The sequence below is a fragment of the Strongylocentrotus purpuratus genome, unplaced genomic scaffold (assembly GCF_000002235.5).
Source record: "Strongylocentrotus purpuratus isolate Spur 01 unplaced genomic scaffold, Spur_5.0 spur5_scaffold_1, whole genome shotgun sequence".
NCBI lineage: Eukaryota > Metazoa > Echinodermata > Echinoidea > Camarodonta > Strongylocentrotidae > Strongylocentrotus > Strongylocentrotus purpuratus.
The window spans coordinates 53,081,459-53,101,916 of NW_022145594.1; the positions used below are offsets into that span (position 1 = coordinate 53,081,459).

The window sequence follows — 20,458 nt, forward strand, 5'->3', positions numbered from 1 at the left end:
TACATGTAAAAATGATGAACACTCAGACCAGCATATTTGCAATATGAAAGACAACAAAGGTTCAGATGGAGTTGTGCAGGACGATTCAAAGAATAATCTGTTGAAATCAAATTTTGATGAAAATAGGGAAATTGAAACAGACGATGATAGTGGCAGTGATGTTCACATACCAGTGAAACGTTCGTGTGCAAGAAATTGTTTAGAATCTGATAGTGATACAGACACAAGTCCTGGATGTGATTTATTCGATAGAAGTGTTTTACCACAACGCAATATGCCTTTGAATGTTAGTGATAGACCAAAAGATATGCCCATAAATGAACCAGTAGACAATGTCTGTGAATCGGTATTGGAAAATGATGATATGATGAAAAATGATTTTTCAGATGTTTCAGATGGTGTACAAGAAGATGCAGTGTTTGACAATGACCTGAAGAATAGAAGCTTTGATACAGTAAAAGATGGTACAGACAATGATACTGATATGTCATTTAATGATCATGCTCATTCAAGGAATCCTTTAGAATCTTCTTCAGATTCAAATATCAAAGATGAAGACATTGAAAAGGCAATAGATGCTAATATGTACACATGTACTGATGAAACAGAAACAGAAGTTGAATTTGTAGCAGATCTTGGATTACGTGATAGACCTGATAAAGATTTCAAATTTGTACCCCTCCAGAATAATGACAAACAGAACATTTGTTCAAAACTGAATATCAGATATATAGGCAAAGGCTGTGATTCAAGGTTAGATAGAAATAGCTCTATTGGAGTTCCTTTACAGAGTAAACAAATTACTGGTGATGGCAATTGTTTCTTTCGTGCAATTTCCTATGTAATTTCTGGAACTGAGCATAATCATGCAATTTTAAGAAATGCCACTGTGAAACATTTATTGCAAACCAAGGACATGTTTAGTAATACATTGAGGCAAGAATATAGAACAGTCAGAGAATATGTTTTGAAACGTAGAATAAAGGAAGACGGAACGTGGGCTACAGACACTGAAATTAGCGCTTTAGCAAATTTAATCGATACTGATATTTATTCATACAATGACCAAGTACCATGTTGGCAATTGTTCTCTGCAAAGAAACCTGGAAGAATAAATATTGTAACATCTGATAAGGGAATTTATATACTGTACACAGGAAATGTTCATTTTAATGTTGTTGAATCTGTAGATTTTGTCAATTTCAATTCATTGGAACAGACAAGAACAACTAAAGAAGATAGAACGTCAAAGAGAACTTTGCCATGTCCATCAATTCAGGCTGATGTTAAAGTAAAGCATGTGTTCAAGAAGTGTAGATCCAAGTCGCAGATAGAGGAAGAAATTGATGAAGTAGTGGATAAGTCTCCTGAAACATTTCAAAACCATGTTGATCCAAAGGGAAAAAAACGTAGGCTCACGTTGGAGACTGGTACGATAAATCACGATGAGAGGAAAGGTACTGCAAATCTTTTTGACATGACATATGAACAGTGTGCAAGTAATCAGTCTGAATCAGTCGTTCACAACGAACGTAACACCAAGGACGAAACCCTTAAAAGTGATCACAAAGACAAATGCACGAGAGTCGATACACAAATAACGCTTGTTGCCCAAGGGACATTCAATCAAGGTGATACAAGATTTGGTGACTTAAGTGGAAAGCAGTGTGTTACCAATTCACTTTCTGCACTGTTGTATAGCAAGGTAAAAAATGTCAATGATTGGAAAAGTACAGATCTAGACAGGATTTTGAATAACGGTAATGAATTATACTGTTACATACGGCGATCCACTTCACTCGACAACCAATACTTATTGATATCTGATCTATTTGAATATTTGGATGCGTACAATGAATTGTTTAACATAGTACGCCGTGAACCAGTCACTGGATTGTTAGATGGAGATGAATTGATATTGGCCCAGTCTCTTTCGATGACATTGAAGCAAGCACTCGAAAAAGAACTCTGTACTGATTCTGATGCATGTTTTGTGACATTTGCTAGAAGTACTTTCATTGTATTATCTGGTCAAGATGGTTTCTTTATATTTGATTCACATTCCAGAAGCAGTCGAGGTTTCCTGAGTTGTAACGGACACAGTGTTGTACTTCGTACTCAAAGCTGGCAAGGTGTGTACAAGCATTGCATGAGGTTAGCAAAATCAATGGGATGCCCCCTGCACACCGAATATGAAGTAACTAGTGTATGTGCTAAAGCAACTTCCGGTAAGAATGAAACCTTGAAAGGCTATCCACAGTTACAGGATTTTGTTTGTAATCCAATTCCTTCGTCAAATACGCACAGTGAAAGTCAGTCTGGAAGCTCTGGATGTTCCATACATTGTGAAAGCTTTGATGAAGTTCAAATATTGGATGAGAGTGTTTCCCCACAAAAGATGATTGATAACCCAAATGTATTTCTCTTCCCTGAAGAAGCAAATGAAACAATCATTCATGATGTACATTATAACGGTCAGCACCCACAAAAGATGATTGATAACCCAAATGTATTTCTCTTCCCTGAAGAAGCAAATGAAACAATCATTCATGATGTACATTATAACGGTCAGGAATTGAAACTGAAGAGTGTGACAATTGGCTTAACCAAATTAAAAGAATCCCAGCTAAATAATAGTTGTCTTCTGAACGGAAATGACTCTATAAATACAGAATATGAAAATGAACAAAAAGGAGATTCCAAAAATTGTACTAAATCCGGGAATGACTCTGATAGATTAAATTTAGTGAACAAAGTTCAGAATTCCAACTCTATCTTAAGCAGAAAACGAAAATGGAGTAACCTCGAAAGCGATGCAAACGTTGATGTCGACCTTGGCAAGGAAATTCGAAAAACCAAATTGCTAAAAATGAATGAGAACGACAGCTTAAGAATTGATGCAAGCGAATGTGCTGATAGTCATGATGAATTAATAGTAATTGGAGAAGTTCATGTTAGAAATGTAGACCATGGAAAGAAAAAACGTAAAAATAGACAAAGTTCTAATCAAAAAAGGAAGCGCATGAGACAGCAAATGAGAGAAAAACGAGCCCTGGCCAAAGATGAAATCATTAAGAAAAAGGAAAAGTGTATTCACAATGCGCAAATGAAAAAAATTAAAATGAAAAATAAATATCAAAATGATTTAACCTACAAAATAGAAAAAATAAATGAAGTAAAAAAAAGGCAAAAAGAAATGTATGAAGAGGATTCAAATTTCAGGAACATACAGCTAAATATGATGAAAACCAAATATCATTTTGATTCACGTTATAAAAAGAAAATTTTGTATGGAAATAAACAAAAATATTTGAGAAATGAAGGATTCAAAGAAAATGTTAAAACAGCTATGAGGATTAAAATGAAAAATAGATATTGGAACGATGAACTATTTAAACGAATGCACAAGAGTAGAATAAGAAGTAAATACCAGCATGATGAACTATTTAAACGAATGCACAAGAGTAGAGTAAGAAGTAAATACCAGCATGATGAACTATTTAAACGAATGCATAAAAGCAAATTAAGAAGTAAATATTTGAACAACAAACATTTTAAGAAAAAACAACAAGATATCATGAAAAAACGAATAAAGGAATTATATCGCAACGATGAAAATTTTAAGAAAAAACAACAAGATATCATGAAAAAACGAATAAAGGAATTATATCGCAACGATGAAAATTTTAAGAAAAAACAACAAGATATCATGAAAAAACGAATAAAGGAATTATATCGCAACGATGAAAATTTTAAGGAAAAACAACAAGATATCATGAAAAAACAAATGAAGAAATTATATTGCAACGATCAACAATTTAAACATACAAAAAAGGCAAATATGAAAACATTGTCCAAAATTAGATATAAAGGCAACGAATTTAAGGAAAAGAAATTGATGAGCTTAAAAATGAAATATAAAAGAATTGAAAAATATAGGCAAAATGTAATAAAACAAAATCGAAAAAGGTCTGTACTTCGAACGGTAAAATTGTCCGAGTTTGATATTGTACTTGAAGAATTTAGAAAGATAATTTCTCATGGCCCAGAATATGTGTGCTGTGTATGCTTAAAACTTCTCTTTGAGAACCAAGTATTGAAATGTAAAAAGAGTAATTATAAAATTCAGACATGCATAAGTGAAGAATATTTGCATGTTTGCAATTCAGAATGCCGGTCAAAATGTTTAATAGGCCAGTCAGCCAGATCGTCACTATGGATATGCTTCACCTGTCATAGAAAATTGCAAGCTGGAAAAGTACCTGCAGAAGCAAATATGAACAATTTACAACTACATGAAGTTCCAAAAGAACTTGCCAATCTGAACAATTTAGAACAGCATTTGATTGCATTGAATATTCCTTTCATGAAGTTAATGGCCTTGCCTAAAGGTGGTCAAAATGGAGTCCATGGCCCAGTCGTGTGCGTGCCTTCAAACACTTATGAAACAGTAGATATGTTGCCAAGACCACAGACTGAAGATCAATTGATCCGTGTTAAACTCAAACGAAAATTGTCGTACAAAAGCTATTATGAGTACAAATTTGTAGATAAATCTAACTTGCTTAATGCTCTGCAGTATTTAAAAGCAAATAATAAGTGGTATTTTGATGTTACAGTAAATGATAAATGGGAAAACTCACTTGAACGAAATGAAAAAGATAATGAAAAGGAAGAAGCAGTGGAAATCGGTGGTAAAGCTCGTTTAGCAAAATATTGGAAGGAAATGGAAGAACAAATTGATTACATTTTGTCCAAAGACAAAAATACTAATGAAAACATGCAAGACAACAGTAAACTACACAAAAAAATAAATGACAAGGACACTGAAGACGATATGGAAGAACGATTACGCGGTATTCAGTTAGACTCGTGTCTCCAGCCAGTAGATATTGGACAGGAAATATTAGATCAGTATTTTGAAGACATAATATGTTGTGCTCCTTGTGAAGGAAGAAGCCCTGTATCAATTCTACAAGATGAAAGCAATGAGGCCAAATGTTTCCCAGTATTATTTCCTAAAGGTCAACCAACATTCCATGATAGAAGAGATGAAAAAATAACATTAGGACGTTATCTCCATAACCGACTGATGCACGTGGACAACAGATTTGCTCAGAATACAGATTACATCTTTTATGCACAATATATTTATGAAATTCAACAGGTTATATCACAAGTTTCTATCGCTTTAAGGCAAAGTCCAAACAAAAAAGATGATTCGTCTTCAATAACTGCCTCAGATTTGAAAGATGCAGAGAAAGTTAAAAAAATACTAAAATCAGACAAGGGCTATAAATTTTTAAAGCAAATTCGTGGAACACCTCCATTCTGGCAAAAGACACAAAAAGATGTTCTCGCAATGGTACGACAGCTTGGAAAGCCGACATGGTTTGCTTCTTTCTCATCTGCCGATATGAGATGGCCAGAATTAATGAATACATTGCTTAGACAAAAAGGAGACACCAGGGAATCGAGTGAATTAGACTATACAGAAAAATGTAATCTTTTAAGATCAAATCCAGTAACAGTTGCCAGAATGTTTGATAAAAGATTTCACACTTTTATGAAGAGAGTTATTTTATCTCCCGCTGCACCGATTGGTAAAGTAGTTGATTCATTTTGGAGAGTAGAGTATCAAGCCCGTGGTTCCCCTCACATTCATGCCTTGTTCTGGGTTCAAAATGCTCCACAGTTGGGTATCGATAAAGATGATGATGTCGTACAATTCGTAGATAAATACATTTCTTGCCAGAAACCGGATGAAAAGGAAGATCAAGAACTACATGAAATAGTGAGCAAGGTCCAACAACACAGTAAGAAACATTCTAAATCTTGCACAAAAACGGGAAAAGCGTGTAGATTTAATTTCCCAAGACCACCATCTGAAAAAACATTCATTGTAACACCTGTTGAAGAGATTCCAGCTAAAGATTGTGGGAAAGTGCAAAATAAGGGAAAGGACAATGATCAAATTAAAGCTTCTAAAAAGATTAAAGATGATGCAGAGAAATTGTTGAAGTCAGTTAAAGATGCATTATCCAATGGAATCGAGTACAACAGTGTAAACCATCTCTTTGAAAAGCTTGGCATTACACAAAATCAATTTGAGAATGCACATAATGAATTAGCATCACAACAAAGTATAATCATCAAAAGAGAAATACAAGATGTATGGGTAAATCAGTTTAATCCAAGTCTACTAAGAAGCTGGAATGCCAACATGGATTTGCAGTTTGTAACAAATGTATTTGCATGCGTGGCTTATATTGTATCCTACATGTCAAAAGCTGAACGAGAAATCGGAATGCTATTGAGTCATACACTATCAGAAATGAAAGAGGGAAATGAAAACGCAAAGGAAAGCATGAAAAAACTTGGCCAGGTGTACATGCAAAATCGTGAAGTGTCTGCTCAAGAAAGCGTCTATCGTGTTTGCAGTCTCAGATTGAAAGAATGTTCTAGGAAAGTGGAATTCATTCCTGTTGGACCCGACCCTGTCAGAATGAGTTTACCATTAAGCGTTATAAAAAGCAGACCAGATAACGATAATGATGATGATGAGAATGTTTGGATGCCTAGCAAGCTCGACAGATACAAAGCTCGACCTAGAAACGCAGAATTCAGTGATATGTGTCTTGCAACGTTTTGTTCTCAGTATAGAATCTTAACTGCATCCCAAAAGCCAAGTACAAGAAGTAAAAATGTCTTTAAATTAGATAACGATCTGGGGTATATTCAGAAGCGTACTCGTACGGGAGATGCAGTTGTAAGATATCCCCGATTCTCACCCATTATCTCACCCGAAAAATATTATTTGAGCATTTTGCAACTCTTTCTGCCATATTTTGAAGATGGACAATTAAAGCCCCCAACATTTGAAACACATGAAGAGTTCTACGAGACAGGTTCTGTGAAAATATGTGGACGTGAATTGGAGAAAGTCTGGTCAATTGTCTGTACTAACCGAAAGAAGTTTGAAATGAACGCCGATGCAATTGATCATGCACAGGAGCATCTTGACAAATTTGGTCCACACGAAGATGCATGGGGTCTTTTATGTCCGGAAAAGGAAGTAGAGCGACTTGAACATCCCAAAGAAAATGTAGATGTCGAAGATTGTGATGGAGATCTTGATATCCCAGATTTAAAGAATGAACCGAAAAAAGATGACTATAGCATCGAACTACGTTCGGTAAAAATTTCCAAACAAGATGGACATTCTTTGATGAGGTCTTTGAATGAGAAGCAACAGAGTGTTTTTTACAAAATACGACAGTGGTGTTTAGATAGAGTAAATGGAAAATCGGTCGAACCGTTTCATATGTTTCTAACTGGAGGTGCTGGCACTGGAAAGAGTCATTTGATCAAATGTCTTTACTATGAAGCAACACGTATACTAGCCCGAATGTTGCCACATCCTGATGATGTCTCAGTATTGAAAATGGCTCCAACCGGAGTAGCTGCATACAATATCAATGGCCATACTATACATAGTATTCTTTCTATTCCAATCAATGCACAAGTACTGTATCAACCGCTGAGTGATGAGAAAATAAGTGTCCTTCGAAATAAGCTGGCTGAATTGCAAATTTTAATCATAGATGAAGTATCAATGGTAGATCAAAAGATGATGTCTTACATTCACGGCCGCCTACGACAAATAAAACAATCACGAGATCAAACTGCTTTTGCTGGTGTTTCAGTTATTGCTGTGGGAGACATGTATCAGTTACCTCCAGTCTTAGGAACTCCTTTATATAAAGACACACTCAATGGTGCATTGTGGAATGCTAATTTCAAGAAAGTAGAACTTGAAGACATTATGAGACAAAAAGACGATACCCAATTCGCTTTTCTCTTAAATAGATTACGTGTAAAACAAGGGGAAGAGATTCTCTGTGATGAAGACCTAGCAATGCTCAAGTCCTGCGAGACTGGTGAAGAATGTGAAAATGCTCTGCATATCTATGCATGTAACAATGAAGTAGATGCTTGGAACAAGAAATTATTGCATACAAAATGTGGAGATGTGATATGCGTAAAAGCACAAGACATGGACAAAGATGTTAAAAAAGGAAATCAAATACGGGAAAAACCTTATACAAAGAAGAAAACCCAGTTGCCTCCTTATCTGTGGATTGCAGTTAATGCTAGAGTGATGCTGCTCAAAAACATTGATGTTAGTAAAGGCCTGACAAATGGATGTTTCGGAAATGTAACAGAAATAATAACGGATCATACAAATTTGAATCCAGTTTGCATCAAAGTTAATTTTGAGAAGGCCGATATTGGTATTCATTCAATCGAAATGTCTCAAGAATCCATTGGTAAGAAATATGTGAGAAAACAATTTCCACTTAAGCTTGCTTATGCTTGCACAATTCATAAAGTACAAGGTTCGACATTAGACAAAGCTGTTGTATCATTAAAAAATGTATTTCAATCTGGACAGGCATATGTTGGGCTTAGTCGCGTTACTTCGTTATCTGGACTTGTGATAGAACATTTCGATCCTAAACGTATATATTGTAATCCAGAAATTAAAGAACGCATTGAGATTATGAAGCCGTTTATCGAGAATGAAACTTCTGAAGATATTCACGATTATAACTTTTCTTTGGTAATGCAAAATGTACAAGGATTAAAACAGCATTTTATCGATTTCAAATCCCAGTGCCAATTTGTGAATGTAGATTGTATTTGCTTGACCGAAACATGGATTAATGATGATGATCTCTGTGACGTTATTTTAGATAACTTTCGATTTTATCATCAGCCACGACATCTTTCATACTGTAATTCTGGAGTTGGAAATGTACTCAAAGAACAATCGCACGGAGGTGTTGCAATGTATATCAAGAATACATATTCAAGTAGATTAGACATATCTGTCGACAACTTAGAGTTTATTGCAATTCTTGTCACCAAACCAGTTTCTGTTGTGATTTCAGTTGTTTATCGACCTCCATCATATAGTATCAAATCATTCTGTGAATCATTAGACAATTTGCTAGATGCATTACACAAAAGAAGCATTAGGTGTATTGTGATGGGAGATTTTAATGAGGATTTGTTTAAAGGTTCTTCACAGGTAAACAAGCTGATGTGTAATAAAGGTTACAAACAGCATGTTGTTAATGGTACTACTGAGAAGGGGACATTGATAGATCATGTGTACAGCAAGGGACTAGATTTATTGGAAACAGAGGTCATCCCTACATATTATAGTTACCATGAAGCTGTTAAGATTGCATTTTGATATTTATTGTAAGGCCAAATAAAAAATAAAACATGTTTAGCGTCCTGTTTTTTTTGAAAAAAAAGAAGGAGGCCCTTTACACCTGGAGTAATTTGGCAATTCTATGACATATCTTTTTGCTTTGAAAATGTTACATTGGGGTTGCATAGACAGAATACTTTTTATGTCAAATGCGTTCATTAATAAGGTTAACACTTTTAAAAAAGAAAAATTCAGTGCTGTTCATATTCCTAATCTTCAAATGATTTTTTTTATTTCACTTCAGATAACTGCTTCAGATGACTGCAAAGCGCAACGTTGCAAAGCTCATTTCTACAACCCTAGTCATCAATGACAGTGCACCACCATATCCCTTTGCTCACCAGTTGAAACAAACTACCGCCCTCGAGTCAGAAGGCTGTCCTCATCATCCAACACACAGCGGTAACATCACCCAAGGACTTCAGCCCTCCGGTGATACCTGGTTCAGCAAAGACTAGGCCTTGGGGAGTGTTTACGGCTCTGTCATCATAACAGCATTGTGGCAGAAGTATGGAACACCAGCATATACAGGGTAAGGAAAGATTGCCAAACTAAAATGTTTGAAAAAGCCTAACCCTACTGTACTGAGTTATTTCAAGCTCCTCCGGATAGATGGTTGACCTCGGCCACTACACTGTTGATTCCCACAAAATTGGCACACCTGGAGTAAATTGGCAATTCTATGACATATCTTTTTGCTTTGAAAATGTTACATTGGGGTTGCATAGACAGAACACTTTTTATGTCAAATGCGTTCATTAATAAGGTTAACACTTTTAAGAAAGAAAAATTGAGTACTGTTCATATTCCTAATCTTCAAATGATTTTTTTAAATTTCACTTCTTGAGATAACTTCTTCAGATGACTGCAAAGCGCAACATTGCAAAGCTCACTTCTACAACCCTAGTCACCAATGACCGTGCACCACCATACCCCTTTGCTCACCAGTTCAAACAAACTACCGCCCTCGAGTCAGAAGGCTGTCCTCATCGTCCAACACACAGCGGTAACATCACCCCAGGACTTCAGCCCTCCGGTGATACCTGGTTCAGCGAAGACTAGGCCTTGGGGAGTGTTTACGGCTTTGTCACCAAAACAGCATTGTGGCAGAAGTATGGAACACCAGCATATACATGTAATGTATCGGGACCTTTACAGGGTAAGGAAAGATTGCCAAACTAAAATGTTTGAAAAAGCCTAACCCTACTGTACAGAGTTATTTCAAGCTCCTCCTGATAGATGGCTGACCACGGCCACTACACTAGTGATTCCCACAAAATTGGCACACCTGGAGTAAATTGGCAATTCTATGACATATCTTTTTGCTTTGAAAATGTTACATTGGGGTTGCATAGACAGAATACTTTTTATGTCAAATGCGTTCATTAATAATGTGAACACTTTCAAAAAAGAAACATTTAGTACTGTTTATATTCCTAATCTTCAAATGATTTTTTTATTTCACTTCTTGAGATAACTTCTTCAGATGACTGCAAAGCGCAACGTTGCAAAGCTCATTTCTACAACCCTAGTCACCAATGACAGTGCACCACCATACCCCTTTGCTCACCAGTTCAAACAAACTACCGCCCTCGAGTCAGAAGGCTGTCCTCATCGTCCAACACACAGCGGTAACATCACCCCAGGACTTCACCTCTCCGGTGATACCTGGTTCAGCGAAGACTAGGCCTTGGGGAGTGGTTACGGCTCTGTCATAACAGCATTGTGGCAGAAGTATGGAACACCAGCATATACATGTAATGTATCAGGACCTTCACAGGGTAAGGAAAGATTGCCAAACTAAAATGTTTGAAAAAGCCTACTGTACAGAGTTATTTCAAGCTCCTCCTGATAGATGGCTGACCTCGGCCACTACACTGTTGATTCCCACAAAATTGGCACACCTGGAGTAAATTGGCAATTCTATGACATATCTTTTTGCTTTGAAAATGTTACATTTGGGTTGCATAGACAGAATACTTTTTATGTCAAATGCGTTCATTAATAATGTTCACACTTTTAAAAAAGAAACATTTAGTACTGTTTATATTCCTAATCTTCAAATGATTTTTTTTATTTCACTTCTTGAGATAACTTCTTCAGATGACTGCAAAGCGCAACGTTGCAAAGCTCATTTCTACAACCCTAGTCACCAATGACAGTGCACCACCATACCCCTTTGCTCACCAGTTGAAACAAACTACCGCCCTCGGTCAGAAGGCTGTCCTCATCGTCCAACACACAGCGGTAACATCACCCCAGGACTTCAGCCCTCCGGTGATACCTGGTTCAGCGAAGACTATGCCTTGGGGAGTGTTTACGGCTCTGTCACCAAAACAGCATTGTGGCAGAAGTATGGAACACCAGCATATACATGTAATGTATCAGGACCTTCACAGGGTAAGGAAAGATTGCCAAACTAAAATGTTTGAAAAAGCCTAACCCTACTGTACAGAGTTATTTCAAGCTCCTCCTGATAGATGGCTGACCTCGGCCACTACACTATTGATTCCCACAAAATTGGCACACCTGGAGTAAATTGACAATTCTATGACATATCTTTTTGCTTTGAAAATGTTACATTAGGGTTGCATAGACAGAATACTTTTTATGTCAAATGCGTTTATTAAGAAGGTGAACACTTTTAAAAAAGAAAAATTCAGTACTGTTCATATTCCTAATCTTCAAATGATTTTTTTTATTTCACTTCATATAACTTCTTCAGATGACTGCAAAGCGCAACATTGCAAAGCTCATTTCTACAACCCTAGTCACCAATGACAGTGCACCACCATATCCCTTTGTTCACCAGTTCAAACAAACTACCGCCCTCGAGTCAGAAGGCTGTCCTCATCATCCAACACACAGCGGTAACATCACCCAAGGACTTCAGCCCTCCGGTGATACCTGGTTCAGCAAAGACTAGGCCTTGGGGAGTGTTTACGGCTCTGTCATCATAACAGCATTATGGCAGAAGTAAGGAACACCAGCATATACAGGGTAAGGAAAGATTGCCAAACTAAAATGTTTGAAAAAGCCTAACCCTACTGTACTGAGTTATTTCAAGCTCCTCCGGATAGATGGTTGACCTCGGCCACTACACTGTTGATTCCCACAAAATTGGCACACCTGGAGTAAATTGGCAATTCTATGACATATCTTTTTGCTTTGAAAATGTTACATTGGGGTTGCATAGACAGAACACTTTTTATGTCAAATGCGTTCATTAATAAGGTTAACACTTTTAAGAAAGAAAAATTGAGTAATGTTCATATTCCTAATCTTCAAATGATTTTTTTAAATTTCACTTCTTGAGATAACTTCTTCAGATGACTGCAAAGCGCAATGTTGCAAAGCTCACTTCTACAACCCTAGTCACCAATGACCGTGCACCACCATACCCCTTTGCTCACCAGTTCAAACAAACTACCGCCCTCGATTTAGAAGGCTGTCCTCATCGTCCAACACACAGCGGTAACATCACCCCAGGACTTCAGCCCTCCGGTGATACCTGGTTCAGCGAAGACTATGCCTTGGGGAGTGTTTACGGCTCTGTCACCAAAACAGCATTGTGGCAGAAGTATGGAACACCAGCATATACATGTAATGTATCGGGACCTTTACAGGGTAAGGAAAGATTGCCAAACTAAAATGTTTGAAAAAGCCTAACCCTACTGTACAGAGTTATTTCAAGCTCCTCCTGATAGATGGCTGACCTCGGCCACTACACTAGTGATTCCCACAAAATTGGCACACCTGGAGTAAATTGGCAATTCTATGACATATCTTTTTGCTTTGAAAATGTTACATTGGGGTTGCATAGACAGAATACTTTTTATGTCAAATGCGTTCATTAGTAATGTTAACACTTTCAAAAAAGAAACATTTAGTACTGTTTATATTCCTAATCTTCAAATGATTTTTTTTATTTCACTTCAGATAACTTCTTCAGATGACTGCAAAGCGCAACGTTGCAAAGCTCATTTCTACAACCCTAGTCACCAATGACAGTGCACCACCATATCCCTTTGCTCACCAGTTGAAACAAACTACCGCCCTCGAGTCAGAAGGCTGTCCTCATCGTCCAACACACAGCGGTAACATCACCCCAGGACTTCAGCCCTCCGGTGATACCTGGTTCAGCGAAGACTAGGCCTTGGGGAGTGTTTACGGCTCTGTCACCAAAACAGCATTGTGGCAGAAGTATGGAACACCAGCATATACATGTAATGTATCAGGACCTTCACAGGGTAAGGAAAGATTGCCAAACTAAAATGTTTGAAAAAGCCTAACCCTACTGTACAGAGTTATTTCAAGCTCCTCCGGATAGATGGTTGACCTCGGCCACTACACTGTTGATTCCCACAAAATTGGCACACCTGGAGTAAATTGGCAATTCTATGACATATCTTTTTGCTTTGAAAATGTTACATTGGGGTTGCATAGACAGAACACTTTTAATGTCAAATGCGTTCATTAATAAGGTTAACACTTTTAAGAAAGAAAAATTGAGTACTGTTCATATTCCTAATCTTCAAATGATTTTTTTAAACTTCACTTCTTCAGATAACTTCTTCAGATGACTGCAAAGCGCAACGTTGCAAAGCTCACTTCTATCTACAACCCTAGTCACCAATGACCGTGCACCACCATATCCCTTTGCTCACCAGTTCAAACAAACTACCGCCCTCGAGTCAGAAGGCTGTCCTCATCGTCCAACACACAGCGGTAACATCACCCCAGGACTTCAGCCCTCCGGTGATACCTGGTTCAACGAAGACTAGGCCTTGGGGAGTGGTTACGGCTCTGTCATAAGAGCATTGTGGCACAAGTAGCCTCGATCTCGACCAAGACATTTTGAATGCCACTCTGTATGGCTCAGCATACTTTTTTTTTCTTTATTCATACTAACGTGTGTTCATGTCCATTTTTCCACCTCTGATTCTTACATTTATTTTCTGATACCATGTTTCTGTGTGATTTTAGTCTTATTTTTACTGGTATGACAATGTAAACATATACCTTTGTTCCACACAAGATATTTTGGGATTTTGTGTGCACTTCCATGTAACTACATGTATTTTTATATGATAGTTTTTGTTTCTGATTGTTCAATTCCTTTTACGCTCTCATTCCTTTATAGTTGTATCTTATTTGAGACAGAGGAAGAGAGAGGGTGAATAGTAGAGAGAGAGGGGGATGCAGAAACAAAGCGCCATTTATGATGTATTTTATTACATTTGTGTTTTAACTTTGCACATACATTGCAAGATTTTGGGATTTAACACGTTTATTTTTCTGTAAGTTTGTAAATCCTTGTATTCACACAGTGTTTTGAGTGATATATTGTAAAGATAGATCTTATGCATGCTCCTTGGGGAAAAGAAGTTATACATGCATGTCACTCTTCTTATCTTGGCATTACCGTAATTCTTATATTGGTTGATGTTGCTGATATATGAAACAGAATCTGATGGATATCATTGATAACAGTTACTGTTTGTCTTCTTTTTAACATCAGGATAACAGATCTTAGTAGTACAGCGAAAGACAATTCACTGTAATTTGTTATATTGTCATATATTACACGATTATGATTTTCAATGGCACATGTTTGTACACTACAATTTTATGTCATTAGAGGTCACATATCCAGTTTGTTTCGTGAATAGTCAATATTGGATTATGATTATAATGTCAGTTTATTTGCAACATTTACCCCATATATAGTGGTATCTTACGATCAACTGTCAATATCTACTGCATTCACTATACATAGCAGTGTCTTGCTTGCTGTAACAAAGAGGTATATAGGGCTGTTAGGGATTATCCATAATGTACATTGTTTTTTAGTTTTTATTGTTATTGTGTTTATCTGAACTTATGTTGTTTATGTACCTGTTTTATATATGTATTCCATTTCTGTTGAATATATATACATGTTAAAATGCCCTTTTCAGAGATTTGTACAATGCTGCTCTTTTCAGTATGTGCTTTTATTTTGGTATATCAAATTTAATTGGATATGCTGTTTTTAAAATTTATTTCTTTTAAAATGTGTTCGAAGATGATAGGTGATTACCATTTGTAACATTGCATTGCGGTTCTTTTTTAGATCGCCAAGGAAATAGCGTGATGTTAAGTTTGGTGCAGAATGTCATTTACATGCATGTAGATAGGTCTATGCAATTTAGCTTTGACTTTGGTTAACAATGAATAGACCTGTTTACTAATGTACTTCATTTTATGTTTCTCTCTATAGTACATGGTAGGGGGTGAAACAAGAATACAAAGGTTAGAAGGAAAAGTTAAAGAAGATTGGGGTTCAATGGCACATGTTTGTACACTACAATTTTATGTCATTAGAGGTCACATATCCAGTTTGTTTTGTGAATAGTCAATATTGGATTATGATTATAATGTCAGTTTATTTGCAACATTTACCCCATATATAGTGGTACCTTACGATCAACTGTCAATATCTACTGCATTCACTATACATAGCAGTGTCTTGCTTGCTGTAACAAAGAGGTATATAGGGCTGTTAGGGATTATCCATAATGTACATTGTTTTTTAGTTTTATTTTTATTGTGTTTATCTGAACTTATATCTCACTTGCTATGTAGGGGGCCTTTCATATAATCAGTAGGTATCTTGTTTATGTACCTGTTTTATATATGTATTCCATTTCTGTTGAATATATATACATGTTAAAATGCCCTTTTTAGAGATTTGTACAATGCTGCTCTTTTCAGTATGTGCTTTTATTTTGGTATATCAAATTTAATTGGATATGCTGTTTTTAAAATTTATTTCTTTTAAAATGTGTTTGAAGATGATAGGTGATTACCATTTGTAATATTGCATTGCGGTTCTTTTTTAGATCGCCAAGGAAATAGCGTGATGTTAAGTTTGGTGCAGAATGTCATTTACATGCATGTAGATAGGTCTATGCAATTTAGCTTTGACTTTGGTTTGATAAGCTTTGTTTAGTGCTTTGAACATGAATTTAACAATGAATAGACCTGTTTACTAATAGACTTTATTTCATGTTTCTCTCTATAGTACATGGTAGGGGTGAAACAAGAATACAAAGGTTAGAAGAAAAAGTTAAAGAAGATTGGGGAACACTGGAAGACATAATAGAGGGAGAACGAGAGTCAGAGGCGGAATAGGGAGAGGGTGAGAGAGTATAACAAAAGAGAAGGGCAGAGATAGATCGAGACATCGCAAGGGAGAAAGAGGGAGGCAAGGAAGGAGTGAGACGAAGGAAGGGAGAGGGTGAAGAGTAGAGAAAGAGAGAGGGGGATGCAGAAACAAAGCAAGAGAGAGGGGCAGAACAAGAGAGGAGAAGGGGAACATAGCAAGAGAGAGGAGAAAGAGAAAGAGATGCAATCGAGGCACTCTACTAGCATAAATAGATTTGAATATTTACTATATAGAGAAAGGGAGAAGTTATATAGACATAGACAATGATGATCATGATGATAATGAACATGAAGGTGATGGTAATGATAATGTTAGATGATGATAATAATAATAATGTTAATGATGATGTTGATGATCATCAGACCATCACGATGATGATGATATTGATGATGATGATCATGAGCGTGATCCTGACATCTGATTGAAAAAAATGAGGGGACATTTAGATAGCATATAGTCTCAGCTACAACATGCTCAAATATATTTTAAAAAACAAGCGGAAATAACGGCGATATTGCTCTCAAAAGACAGGGATGTAGAATCCAGATTTGAGAAAAAGTCATCTCCCATATAGAAAAAGAGAGAAATTTTAACGATATGTAAATGTAAACAATGATCATAATGATGATGATGATGATGATGATCTTGATAGTAATGATTATGATGATGATTATAATGATAATGTTAATGATGATGATGATGATGATGTTGATGATCATGATCATGATCAGACCATGATGATGATCATGATCATGATGATCATGATGATGATCATGAGCGTGATTCTGACATCTGATTGAAAAGATGAGGGGACATTTAGATAGCATAGAGTCTCAGCTACAACATACTCCAAAATCAACAAAAACCAGGCGGAAATAACGGCGATATTGCTCGCAAAAGACAGGAATGTAGAATCCAGATTTGAGAAAAAGTCATCTCCCATGGGGATTACAGGCGAAAAGTAATGGATCAAGTGATAATAGGGTAATAATAAAGTAAATATGGTTGTTTATTACATTATTTGCGATTCTACGTGTAGTAATGTGATATTTGCTATGTATATCCATCAGAAACTTGTCTGTACGAAACAGTGAAATACTGCCCTCTCCGGCAGAATAAAGTAAGCTTAGCAACGAGCATAATGGCGTATACTTCTAGCAGTATTTACTTTCGTATTTATGGACATATAAGATACGACATTTGGCGACGAGGAAGGGATTCTCATTCCAGGACATCACTATGATGTTCCCCCTGCCCCTAACATTCACTCCCGACATCCTGCCCCCTCCAGTCGCCCTTCTCGTACCCGGCGACGGCCTCGATATTTGACAGACTATGTCTCATAGAACTATATTTCGGTTCCTCCCTTTTGACAGTACTCATAGTGTTTTGGTTACATGCATGTTTTGGATGAAATGCCTTCATCTCAGTAGCTAGTTTGACCCCCCCCCCCCCCCCCCAATGGTTGTTTATGCATTTTGTCATTCTGATGTTTGTCTTTACCGGTAATCTTTTCATACTGCTTCGCATCTACCAGTTCCACTCCATCACACTGATTGATACGGAATGTTTTTTTCCTAAATTCTTTTTTCAAGCAATTTTCAGTTGTGAGTTCAATAATGCAACAGTCTATTTTTTTATATAGAGATACTGTTCGAATGATGATGATTATTTTGATATGTTTGTCATTATTGTTCATTGAAAAGGGAGAGAGGAAGGATGGAAAGAGGATTAATATTTCACGAACAAAACAGATATTGTAAACAAACAAACAAAAAATGATTTAAATGTACGTACATGTATGTATGTCAAATTACTGTACACTGAAAGTACAAACATGATGTGTTTATTAGTAATTTCGTTCAAAAGCATTATTGTTGTATATTGTGTGGTACAATGTATTTTTAACTTGGACTGTTCTTTGCATCATTAGTTTCCAAAAGAAAAAGTACAAGAACAGAAATGATTTATTTTGGTTAATAACATTTATTTTATTGTCATGCTGTGCAAGTACACATATATGCACAACTTTGTTGCAAATGATGTTGAAATGCCAAATGTTGCACAATACTCTATTGTTTCAGTTTGGTGTTATAGCAGACCTCAATAAGGTGTTTTCAAGGTTGTAAGTGTTATGAAAGTTCTATTTGACTTTGTCTAGTATTTTGCAGTTCATGATTTCGACAAGGATTTTGTAATGTCAGGTTTAAGACAGCAGTCCTTTTATTGTTGTGTTTGCATTCAGTTGATCTCAAATATAACTAACCTCGTACGTATAGGATTTTACACAAATACAAGTGCTAACAACTCTCAGAAGAAAATAGCCAAATCACTCATATATATTTTGGTTGTTAGATTTGATCCAAACCGATTCAGCCGATACTGTATGTATTCAACAGGCTTAATGCACCTTCTCCAACATTATAGGAAACTCTATCTCAAAGAAGGGAGAGGTGTAGTAATGTGATATTTGCTATGTCCATCAGAAACTTGTCTGTATGAAACAGTGAAATACTGCCCTCTCCGGCAGAATAAAGTAAGCTTAGCAACGAGCATAGTGGCGTATACTTCTAGCAGTATTACTTTCGTATTTATGGACATATAAGATACGACACTACGTGTTTTAAAATTCAAAGGAGATTGTACAGTGAAAGGTCAAAATGAAAAAAAAGTGAAGAAAAAAATTGTTGGAGACGCCCGGACTCGAACCAGGGACCTCGAGGTCGGAAGTCAAGTGCGTTACCGATATACCAAAACATTTCCCATAGAGATTACACGTAAACGGAAAATGGAATTCTCAAATCCCACTTTGTAAGTGAAATATGAGCATGATCCCGGCATCTGATCGAAAAATAAAGGACACACTTGTGATAGCTTATTTTCTCAGCTACAACATACTCAAAGCTCAGCGTAAACAAAGATAAAACGACGGAGATATTGCTCGCAAAAGACGAGAATGTAGAATCCAGTTTTGAGAAAAAGTCATGTCCCATAGAGAATACACGCAAAATGTGAAAAATTGACATGCCTCCTTTAATCGCAAAAATACGCCATGATGCCATTGTCAAAATGAAATATCATGATGACTACATTTGTAGAGAATATTCTCAGGTAGAACATATCAAAATTTGAAAGAAAATTAATCAATATTTACAGAGATACAATCAATTTTACAAAAATATGCTGACGTCATAATATGCAAATTGAAATTTTGAGTTCGGAGGCCATTATGATGACGTCATGAGTTAAATGAGGGTCAAATGACACATGAAATCATATCTCCAACTCATACTTATTCCAACCATGATATAAAAGTTGGGGTCAATTGACTATCTCAAGAGCTATTTTGATTTTTAAAATGGGATGTTTTTGATCAAATTTGCATTATATTGCCCATAGCAGTACGCGCGGATTTTGAACTTTGACGCGCGCTCACGGCCTTATAAAAGGTCAAGAGTGACTGAAATTAATGTAAATTGTCATTTACGGTAAGAGAAATCTAAATCATGTAAAAAAAAATGAATTTGACCTTTTCCGCGCGTTGTGAGCGCGCGCAACGCGCGCGTTGACACTTACGGACGGAAAATTTTGAAATGCTTAAAATGACCTGATTCGTACTCTCCTTCAATAGTTAAGTAATTTTGAGCATTTTTAAATTTTGACGCGCACGTACGCGCGCGTCGTGACCTTTATGTGACCTTTGATGACATGATCTGTTGACCCTTGACCTGAAATATATGTGATATGAATATGAATGATCTTTGCTGATCCATCATGAAGATATGATGGATAACGTGATTTCACAAAATGGCGCCTGGATGACGTCACGATAAATTGATGACCTTGAAAATGTTCCTGTCACGTCTCATGACAATGACTTATGACTGTGTAAAAATTAAAAGAAATTAACACAACCGATCTTGAGTTAACCGATAAACAAAAAACGGGAAGAAATAAAAATAAAT

General features: G+C 36.4%; 1 protein-coding gene across 35 annotated transcripts; it reads left to right on the top strand.

Moving 5' to 3' along the window:
• The first annotated feature begins 489 nt into the window (after positions 1-489).
• On the top strand, positions 490-16,306 carry LOC753378. 35 transcript variants are annotated; one of them, XR_004062830.1, is made up of 9 exons: positions 490-1,705; positions 2,068-2,154; positions 9,528-9,815; positions 10,132-10,442; positions 10,757-11,064; positions 12,009-12,283; positions 12,613-12,910; positions 13,223-13,533; positions 13,850-16,306. XR_004062830.1 is itself a non-coding variant. In XM_030978485.1 (3 exons), the coding sequence occupies exons 1-2, from the start codon at positions 584-586 to the stop codon at positions 2,092-2,094; spliced, it is 1,149 nt and encodes a 382-aa protein (XP_030834345.1). In that variant the 5' UTR covers positions 490-583; the 3' UTR covers positions 2,095-2,132; positions 9,528-10,063. The 35 variants fall into 35 exon arrangements, 2 of the variants coding, with proteins under 2 accessions (XP_030834345.1, XP_030834344.1); XR_004062829.1 differs by having other exon boundaries at positions 2,068-2,132; positions 12,600-12,910; XR_004062828.1 differs by having other exon boundaries at positions 2,068-2,132.
• Positions 16,307-20,458: the final 4,152 nt, after the last annotated feature.

Coding starts and splice junctions, on each gene's coding strand:
- LOC753378 (XM_030978485.1), top strand. CDS start 584: ATGTACACATGTACTGATGAAACAGAAACAGAAGTTGAATTTGTAGCA. Junction 1,706..2,067: donor CTGCACTGTTGTATAGCAAG/GTAAAAAATGTC, acceptor TTCACATTCCAG/AAGCAGTCGAGGTTTCCTGA.